Genomic DNA, 10,347 nt, shown 5'->3' on the forward strand with positions numbered 1-10,347 from the left:
CAGACCATCCGAGAAAGCATTAGGCGGTTTGCATCAACACATTCATTTGGAGAAAATTTAACACAGATATTGTCCAAGTCAGCCCAAATTTAGCCTTCCTGCTGCTCAGCTAAAAACTGTGACGCAATGTTTGGAGAAGGTTTTCTTAATGAAGGCAGAGTCTCCATCAAGCAAATCAGATGACCGACCCAACCGGCCCATTTGCTGCCTCATTGCAGATAAATAATAAACAACGATCCAACAATTTGTTTTTAATCCCCACAAGCTTTGCATGTCCTTGGCTAAGTGATTTTATCATTTAAATTTTAGTTTCTGCTCCCACTGAGGGCGTCTTGAAGACTTGATTACTTCAAAAACATTTTGTTTAATACAGCGATCGCATCGTCTTCCAAGCCAGGTGATGGGTGCAGAGAATCTTCCCACTGTCATTGCCCCCATCACCCACAACTAATCCAGTTGTTGGAAAGCACCAGATTCCTGCTCATAATTTCCACGGGAACCCAACCTAAGTCCGGGGCAATGACAGAAATAAGGTAAAAAAATTAAATTTTGGGATCATGGAAGGCTGGTGGGGTGCCAATGGCAGCCACACAAAGCTGTCTACTCTTTTTTTTTTTACTTTGATGAAGGCAGCCACACAAGGCTGTCATTCAGGACCAGCAGGGAGCTTCGGATCTCCAGATCACAACAGCAACTCAGATGGCGGGCTCACACTCAGTAGCCATTGGATGCTTTTGTTCGACACCTTTCATGGAGAATATATCTCAAAGAAGAAGGTCCAAAGTGATAAAGTTAACAAAACCAAACACAGGGCACCATTCCATGCTGTGAAAAGTTTTGGTGGATCTCACAGGCGAAGAAGTTATAATGAAAAGGATTCAATAAGGTCATTCCTTATTGTTAAAGGGCAGAAAGTGAGGGTGCTAGTCATGGGGACAACCTTTCAATATGCCAAACTTGTTTCCCATCTACCTCTCTCAGCGAATACTGCAGCCTGTCAAGGAAAATAATGTGCACTAATTCATACTTAAGAAGCCATAGTCTTTTAAAATTTTGAGAATGTGTTGGAAAAATTGAGTAACTAAACAAGATGAACCTACCGATCATGCAGGCGAGAAGGTTGTCCTTGCCAAAATTCGAAGACTGTTGGTGTTAGTCTGTAGCCTCCCCAATACTCTGGTTTAGGAATCAAGCTCCTGTTTGATCATATCAAGTACAGAATAGGATCAGAAAATTAGGTTATTTTAGCTACTCGATCTGTTTAAATGATGCAGAGTTCACATGGTCATCAACAAGGTTTAACATTAGATGAACGATAAGAATTTTTTTCTATGAAGTTCTGCTCCTGGTCAGCAACTAGAACAATAAATAAACCTCCTTAAATGTTCATAAAGGATATTGGTTTACTAAGATTAGTAACATTGAGGTCGTGATGTCAAATAGACCTTATCCATAAGAAAATCTTAGGACTCAAACGAACCTTCTTCACCCATAAGAAAACCTAAAGGAAGAAAAAATTTAAGAAAAACAACATGAGGCCGGTTGGGGCGATATATATATAGAGAGAGAGAGAGAGGGAGAGAGAGAGAACTTGGGGCAGTCACCAACTTGCTTAACAAACTAGTCTGTTATCAACTCTAGACTCTAGTGTAATATTAAACCGTACTCTGAAAATTTAGCCAAATGGAGTATATTTACATAATAGCTCCAAATGATACATCAATACCACCTAATTATAAAACTAATAATGAGACAAAGCATTCTATGTTATTAAATTTGAAATGCAAAGGATTTGTAATACAACAAACCAATAGACAACATGTTTTGGTTTCATAAAACTCCAGCTAGCTATGGTCATGTAAGCAAACCCAGAGACAGCACGCGCTTCGTCCGCGTCCACCATATTTAGTATAATAATCTTATGATATCACTGCTATAAGAACAGTGCGCCACAAATCATATATGCATTCCTCTGCTATATGTGCAGTGCTATTATTACTTTGTCTCCCTTTAAACTTATGGATAGACAAGTGGTACATTAATATTTTAATGTTGTTGAACTGCTTTTACATTTGAAGAAAGAATAAGAGTCCTCACATCTTTAGTCTTTATTTCAAAAAACAAAGTGACTTAATATTTCGCGGGTGGGAGTATACTTTTAAGATATGAAATGCATAGAGTAAGCCTAGAATGCAGCTTAAATATCATGGTATAACCAAGCTTTCATGTAGTCTATAGATGCCAAGATAACAGCAAAATACTAGTGTGCGTCCACTATGAAGAAATTAGCATGACCTTCAACAATCAGAAAATATTCAAAACTAACAAGAAATTAAGGCCTCGGATAGACTGACCCATCAGAGTATCTTTCTTCCAAATCCTTGAATGCTTGGGATAGCACATGCCTTCCAGCTAGAACAGTACTCTATAGACAGGCAAATATTAAAAATCTTCAGTCAAGTGTGCACAATAAAAGAGATTGCTCTAATAAATGTGATTGCTCTTATAGATGCTCAAAGATAAGCAAAACAAAACCAGACCTGCTTGCTAGCTACTGCTCCGAGCTGACTTCCTCGAGGACGACTATGGAAGTACCTTTCAGATTCCTCATCAGAAACCTTTTGAACAGTCCCTTCTACTCTAACCTGCAAATTGTGGTGCTGATAATCTCAGATACTGTACTCAAACCAGATGGTAAATAACCATGTTGAATTTTTTTCTCTTTCAAATCAGAATGATTAAGAATATTTTACAAATAAGAATGTCAATAACACGCTCTGGGCATATGCCTCTGGTTGAACCAATGCATTGTGATGCGTATCATGTTAATTTTGACATCTATCTAAAATTATGGATTTTTAATAATGAAAGGTTACATATAATAGAGACCAAAGATGACATAGCGAGCTCTAAACACCAATAATGCATGCCTTTTTTCATGCAAGACAAGAAATCCTTTTGAGGCTGTAAGAAAGATAGCAAATTAGAAAATTCATCTAAAGACAAGAAATATTATACATACCAAGTGGGACTTTAAGCCAAGATAACCAAAGAATATATATTCTGAACTTTCAAAAATCCTATTATTTGATGCAAGCCTTATGAATATTCTTTGCCAAAGTTCCTATTAACAAGCACATCCTGTGACACAGCAATCTTTTTGCAACATTTTCCCATTATTTCTATTAATGTTTATCTGTTTTTCTCTTGTCTGTTATAAGCCTCCAAAGCAAATTGAAGCCTGTCTTCTCGTCAAGCAAATCTGTGCCTCCACTACTGCACATGCTATTATCTCAATCTTTTTCCAACATTTTCAGTATAATTCCTAGGTTTACTCTTAATATGCTTATAAAAGACCATCTATTTTCTAGTTTCCAGCAAGCTCCACAGCATGCATTAGTATCCTGAGGTGCAATTGATCCAATCAGGGCTGATAACCATTAAAGCTTCTGTGCTAACATAGACATGCTGTCAAACAGATCAAGTCAACCTACAGCCTGCATCAACCATAACCTTATCAGACCTGGATCTCAATTGATATCATTTAGATATACCTTCTAACAGATACAGGGTAGAACAGAGAGAGAGAGAGAGGGAGGCGGAGGAGGGGAGAAGAAGCTCTGAGTAGCATAAGAGAAAGGTATATCACCTCTTGCTGTAGCCATCGGCTGCCCATTGTTGTCATACCCCACTGAGATGTGTTTGAGCCAAGGGGAAAGGGGGAGTATATCTATCAAAAAAATTCTAAAATACAATCGCTTACCTAACAAATTAACTACCTATTTCTCCATTACAACATTTTAAGCAGAAATATATCCAAGAAGAAAGAGAACTTCTCCATTTCTTATTGTTTAATCCAAGGTCTACCGTACCGGTACCGGTAGGTGTACCGGTGGCGGCCCCCTGGACCGGTACAAAACCGGTCCCGTACCGATCCGTACCGGCGGCGTACCGGTCCGTACCGGTCCCGTACCGGTTCTTCAACAATAAACTACCGGTACCGGTCCCAGTTCGGACCGGTACGTACCGGCCGGTACGGACCGGTACGGCAGACCATGGTTTAATCTAGTAAGCTGGGTCAGTGTTGGACAGAGTAAAGAATCCCTAGGGCCCACATATAATGATTAGATTCTCCACCAAGTTAACCCGATCCAACCAATCTACCAGGTAGACCAGTAGTTTGCATCACCACCCTCCATTGCTGCTTAATGATCCAACTCATGCAACAATGACAAACTTGCCATAATATAATATTTTTTCTCATCTTATTGCTTTGGTAAGCTCACGATACATTAGGAATAAATATCTACTTCATTCATTCATTCATCATAATCAGACTCTATTGGAAATGTCTCTAACTCACTATCTCCCTTTATTGCACAATAGTGAGATCACAAGCTTCTTTTGGTGTAATCCATGTCGATATCCCACAATTTGTCAATTTATGGTCCATACAAAACAAAAGCATTCATCATACAATTCTTTCTTGCCCCGCTTATTTTATATCTGGGCCAAAACTCAAAATAATCCAGCAGAATGTCAGATTCCTCTGTCTTCTAACAATCAGTCAATTAAAATGAAATTATTGAACAGAAGAGAAGTAAGTTACAAGGCAGAAGGATATTCCAAGTGAACTAACTGACTCGTGCTCTAAAAGATAACATATTACAATCAAAAGAAACAATTTTTGAATAAATAACACACTTAAGTCATAGCTAAATAGTACCAAGTAGAGCACTGCATCACCTGGCGATGAAGAGAGTTCCAGTAGAAAAGAAGTGAGGCATGAGGATTTTCTGACAATTCTCGAGCCTTCCGGCTTCCATAATTGGTATACCTAAAGAAACAAATCAAAAGTCATAAATAAAAATAATGAACTTCAGATTTATGACCATCCAATTAGCACCAACAAATCATTCATAACACAAATATGAATCTCAACGAGTCAGATAATTTCATATAATCAGTTTGCAAAACAAAACTAACCAAACAAATCCTTGTTTATCAGCTCCTTTCAGCAGGACCATTCGTGATGACCTGCACAAACAAGAGAACCAAGTTCAGCATAATTACAGCCGAACTTCAGCATATGGCAAAGGTGCATCCAACGAATCATTAAAAAGTGAATAAGAGAACAAATGAAGAGGCCAAGCAAAAAAACATACGATTTTCCGTCCCTCCCAGAAGTTGATAGGGCCATAGCATTAGGCTCTTGCAAACCAGCAGCAACTGCTTCGTCAAACCACTTATGGAACTACAAGAGAATTGTAACAGCAAAAAGCTTTCATAAAAAACAAAAAAAGGAAAAAAAAACGAGCAAATGATGGTCCAAATTTGCTTGAGTTTAACAAATATTTAATCCTTAATATGCACAAATATTTAAAAAATTAGGTGCAGGATCCAGCTTATAATGTCAAAGGATATACCTGATCTACAGGGTCAGCCATCACCTGATCTTCAAGAAGTTCAGGAGAAATATAGTTTTCTCTCAGTGATGAGATGTCGACTGATGGGGGTTTTCCAATTCTCACACACATCGAAGTGCCAGGATATGGAGGAAGGTTAAGTCCATACTTATTTACAATGGATGGTGGAACAAACCTACCCCCTAGAAAGTGGTGGGGGCCGATGAATTTTTTTGCACAGAGCTTTGGAGCAGTTAATGATACCTAGACATTCCATAGTAACTCAAATGAAAGTCTGTTCAAGCTAAAATGAAGACCAATGAAATACTTCTATCTATAATTAAAATTTCATGTCTGATGCTAACCAGCATGTCGGGTTTAATTCCTTCTCCATTGATATCTCCCTCTTCAACATGCCACCCAGAAGGAACATCAACAGAAACAATTGCCAGTTTTCTTTTAAAACCATTGTCAATACCACTCAATGAAGCAAGCCTTTGGATAAGAACATCAAAAGGTGGCCTTGGCTGACCTAATTTTGCATGGACCAAAACAATTAGCCATAGATATATATGTACGAAGTAATAACTGCAACCACGTCTTATCCTGTTCACTACAGAAAAAGATGTGTGGATATGTATTACCATATGCATCTATTGCATGCATATAAAATTTCTGCTTCAGTTTCTTTCATACTATAGTAGGATTTAGTAGACCATTTATTTTGTTTAATGAAAAAATGATGTTATTTAAGGACTTCAGTATGGCAAAGAAAATAACTACTTCTCCTAAGTCTGGGCAGATTGATACCGTTTTCTTTTCCAAGTTCTTTCCTGTAATTTCTCTTATCATGTCTTTCATACAACTTATGTCATACATCTTGAATGCCTCGAGGAAAGTTTTGATACTAGAATAATGGAAAACAAAGCAGCATACATCTCAGTCTACCCTGAGCAGACCTTATCATTTGACTGGAAAAGAGCAAAAGGCAAATCAATGGATTCATAAACCTAACCATGAATAAATCAAACGAATGATATCTAAAACTATGCTTCCGAACATGCAAATAAATAGAGACACAGAAATAAAGATGTGTGAAAGTCCCTTGTAGTGCCCCACAGTCTAAAGTATAAATTGTATGCCTATTTAGATAAAATGAAGGTAACACATATATTATTATTAGAAAAAATAAAGAATTATTTTTTTCAGATAGATATTGATAATGCCAAGTTGATATAGATATTAAATTTTTGTTTGCATGAACTTTTAAGTATTCTCCAACTTACACAATCCATGTGCATATATATCATCAAGTACTAAAGTAATGTATTGATACCATAATGAGACAAAAATCTAGGATAAGAAGTTATGAGAGCTTAAATTACCATGAAATGAGAAACCAAACATTGCATCCACAATAAGGTCAAAATCATCTGATAGATTCTGAGGCAGGTCTTCAACAGACAAGAATGGGATTGACAGTGATTCCAGCTATAAAATAAAATAAAGACAAATAAGGCATCGCTATCAAACGGGTGTAAAGATATTGGTTCACCAAGGACACCATGCTGTACCTGGGTAACAAGGCCAGTGTAGAGAGGTTTGGACGTCCGTTTTGGGTAACAAACAAATGGTTTATATCCAAAGTGATGCAAGTGACGAGCAGCTACCAGGCCATCACCACCATTATTTCCTGGGCCGCAGATAGCAAGAACGCGATTGTATTCACTTAATTTGTAGACCTATTGAGATAATCGATTTTTTCATAATTACTACTTTCAAGCACGAAAAAAAAAAGAAGCATTACTCATTGAACACAAAAATGTTGTTTCTACAGTGATGGAACTATACACTATAATAAAGGGCTCAAGGATCAAGTAAAGAACACATAATTATGCCCTCGCATTGCATTTCATTTGTGAGACTCACAGACAGACCAAAAAAATTTCAGGCAGTCTGTTAGAAAAATAGGATTAAGATAGAGTAGAAAACATGTTTGATGTGATATCCATGAAATTTGATGATGACAAAATACAATGATTCTACACTAACACTTGCCATACAAGTGCGGAAAAAATAAGTGATAATATCAAACAATGCCAAACCAGCAAGCTATAATATGTTGATAGGGGCAGATATTTTCTTATATCTTTGTGTATAAACCACAGTTGGTTTCTTTTGATCAAGAACTATATATATTTTTAACATTCAGAGAAGAATCTTAAATATTCAAAACCAATCTTATAGTTTAAGACAAATGAAGAAAGCTAGGAGCAAGAACAGGAGATGCAAGAATAGATTCTGATTGAAGTAATGATACCAGGTTAACAAATACTTGAAAAGCACCTTTACATATAGCCAGTATCTATTTGTTACCTAGTAAGAAGTGGTTTTGTTTGAAGAATATTTTGAATATTGCGAGACAAACTTCACAGCTTAAGTTAAACCATGGAATCCAGCAGTGAAGATGGAATTCACTTAAAGGAATGTAAAGTTCTATATTGCTCATATCCAAACTAACACAAGGAACTAGCGCAAGGGGGCAGTTAAAGCATGGATGGTGAAGAGACTTAACATCATAATTTAATGATCCCTACTTCTGAACATTGAAATCCAATTAAGATATATCCTACCATACCAGTGACAACAATAGGAACAAGCTGGCATGGAAAGATGCATGATAAAAGATACATACATTAGAGAAACAATAGTTTCAAACAAAGGCTAATTTTTCTCACTTTCTAGCAAGAACTAGATATACTTGAACCTGTTCAGAAGATTTTTGAATCTTCAAAAAAATAATAATAAACTAAGTAATATGTGCACAAGACCACTAATAACATAACCAGCATATATTGTGAATGGTCTTCTCATTTGTATTCAAATCTAAATAGCCTACTTTGGAATGATAATTTCAACCATCTTAGCAAGGTGAGATAAAGATGGCGAACCAATAGGTTCTAGTTGCTAGATGGAGCAAATCATATCAACAAATGTTGGATCTTTGAATCAGAGCCTGGACATTTAAAACACATAGATCCATCATGGTCAGCTATAGGTCCAGATTAAATACCAACAGCATCAGCAAGATGACTGATCTCTAACATTGCTTTTCTCAAGTGTGCATACTTGCCTTGGTCTCAGTATCTAGCTTATCATCATCTAGAGCTAGATGTGCAGCTCTAGATGCATCTAATAACTGTATTGAGAACCGCATCCATTAAAAAACCTCTTGTTTCCAACAATCAACATAAAGATAAATCTGAAACCTTGCAAGGGACCTTAGGGCATAATCTAATGCTAATAATAGGTAATATAAAAAAAGCTTGAGAGGCATCCTGTCTCCAACAACCAATCCCTTCAGAATGAGCATGCGGTCCTATTTTTTCGAGGAACTCATGGTTATTGTACATACTTTTATATCGGCATCAACTCATAGAAAAATGGAACGATTTCAAGGAAGCCGTGAACTGAACTGAAGCAAAATGGCGAATCAAGCAGCGCCAAAAACAACTTAGTTCAAGAAAATTATCCAACTTCAAATCAATTCAATGGGAAATAACACTTTTCTTCCTAGGTTTTCATACACAAGCCAACATACCGACCTAGGAAACCATAAAGATGAAATTTTTACGCCAACTATCGGATAAGAACCCTATTACCTCCGCTATCGAGGTGGCTACGCTCAGTCCCGCCAATTCCTGTGAACACGAGGACAATTCGAATGAGAAGTGAAGTAAAAAAAAAAAACAACTGGATTATAGAAATAGGGGAAGAAAGAAGATCGGAGCGGGACCATCAACTGATCGACGCTAAAGCCAAGAGGGCCCATGAGGATCTCGTCGATCTCCGCCGCATCCTTCTGGGAGAGATACGACACGGCGTGGTCCCCCATCCCTCCTCCCGAAGAGAGGCCGCGAGAAGAAGCCGGCAGAGGAAAGGCACAGCGGGAGACGGAACCCGGCCTTCTCAGAGCCCAAAGAGGAAGACGAGAGGGCGTCGGAGATGGCCGGCGGAGGGTATATGGGGACGTAATCGGGGCGGCGGCGGCGGCGAAGGCGGAGGAGAAGGAGAGAGTGGGACCCAGAAGCTTCGAGAGGAGGCAGTGCGATGGCATCAGTCGGGCAGTGGCCTTCAAAGTCGATAACATTTCTATCACGACGCCATCCTGCCGTAGGAGGAAAAGGTTTTTTTATTATTTTTAATTCGGCACGCAGAATATTTGATTTTTGTCCTTTTATTTATTTTTTAATAACTAATAATTTTTAAAATCTAAATAAATTTTAGTCTTTCCTTCTTCTTTTTTTTCTAACCAATCGTGTACACACACATATATATTATTTATATATATATATATATATATATATATCAAAAAGACAAAAATTGATTTATTCATACCTTATTGGTACTTATTGTAGATGGGCATTTTTCTTGGATTATCTCGGTAAGCTAGTTGGGTTTTCTCTTCTAAAAGTAGTAGCACATAACCATTTATAAAATTAAATGAGATTCTCGCAATGAGATCAATGTAAATAGCTTATACATCTTTAAAAAAATTTCGTATAAAAATTTTGTCCTCAGCAACAGGTGCATATTGGCTCAAATGGTGAAGTCATTGAGGATTGACTACCAAATGACTTGAAGATTTAGTGCCAGTACCAATAAAAAGCATCCCATTCCATGGTTTAAATCTATTAATGGCCACCATCCATCATGAAAAAGAAGGGTGTAAAAAGGAGGAGGAGAAGATGCTTTCTTATTCATCGGTGAACTATTACAGTGAGAGATATATAGATGAACAGATAAACACTGGAACCGTGGGAGAACAGAATGACGCGTCTAGTGCAACTAATCCGTTAGCTTCCAGCGAATATACCACGGGAGTAAGAGAGAGGGAGAAAGGGTTGTTACAGTGAACAGCTCATTAGGTTAGATCTCTGAT

General features: G+C 37.5%; 1 protein-coding gene across 1 annotated transcript; it reads right to left on the bottom strand.

Annotated features, from left to right (window-relative positions):
- Window positions 1–732: 732 nt before the first annotated feature.
- LOC103701790 (pyridoxin (pyrodoxamine) 5'-phosphate oxidase) lies at window positions 733–9,574 on the bottom strand. Its single transcript, XM_008783962.4, has 13 exons — window positions 9,202–9,574; window positions 9,068–9,106; window positions 6,980–7,147; window positions 6,791–6,896; window positions 5,771–5,937; window positions 5,427–5,669; window positions 5,166–5,254; window positions 4,987–5,037; window positions 4,747–4,837; window positions 2,541–2,645; window positions 2,355–2,425; window positions 1,101–1,196; window positions 733–994 (listed from the first exon to the last, which is right to left on the bottom strand). Exons 1-13 carry the CDS (start codon window positions 9,553–9,555, stop codon window positions 928–930), a joined length of 1,647 nt encoding a protein of 548 aa, XP_008782184.4. The 5' UTR covers window positions 9,556–9,574; the 3' UTR covers window positions 733–927.
- Window positions 9,575–10,347: the final 773 nt, after the last annotated feature.

The sequence above is a fragment of the Phoenix dactylifera genome, chromosome 12 (assembly GCF_051530095.1).
Source record: "Phoenix dactylifera cultivar Ajwa chromosome 12, Ajwa_hap1_PhDact_Kaust_v1.1, whole genome shotgun sequence".
Classification (NCBI taxonomy): domain Eukaryota; kingdom Viridiplantae; phylum Streptophyta; class Magnoliopsida; order Arecales; family Arecaceae; genus Phoenix; species Phoenix dactylifera.

Coding starts and splice junctions, on each gene's coding strand:
- LOC103701790 (XM_008783962.4), bottom strand. CDS start 9,555: ATGTTATCGACTTTGAAGGCCACTGCCCGACTGATGCCATCGCACTGC. Junction 9,107..9,201: donor TTAGCGTCGATCAGTTGATG/GTCCCGCTCCGA, acceptor TCGTGTTCACAG/GAATTGGCGGGACTGAGCGT. Junction 5,670..5,770: donor GAATTAAACCCGACATGCTG/GTTAGCATCAGA, acceptor TGGAATGTCTAG/GTATCATTAACTGCTCCAAA.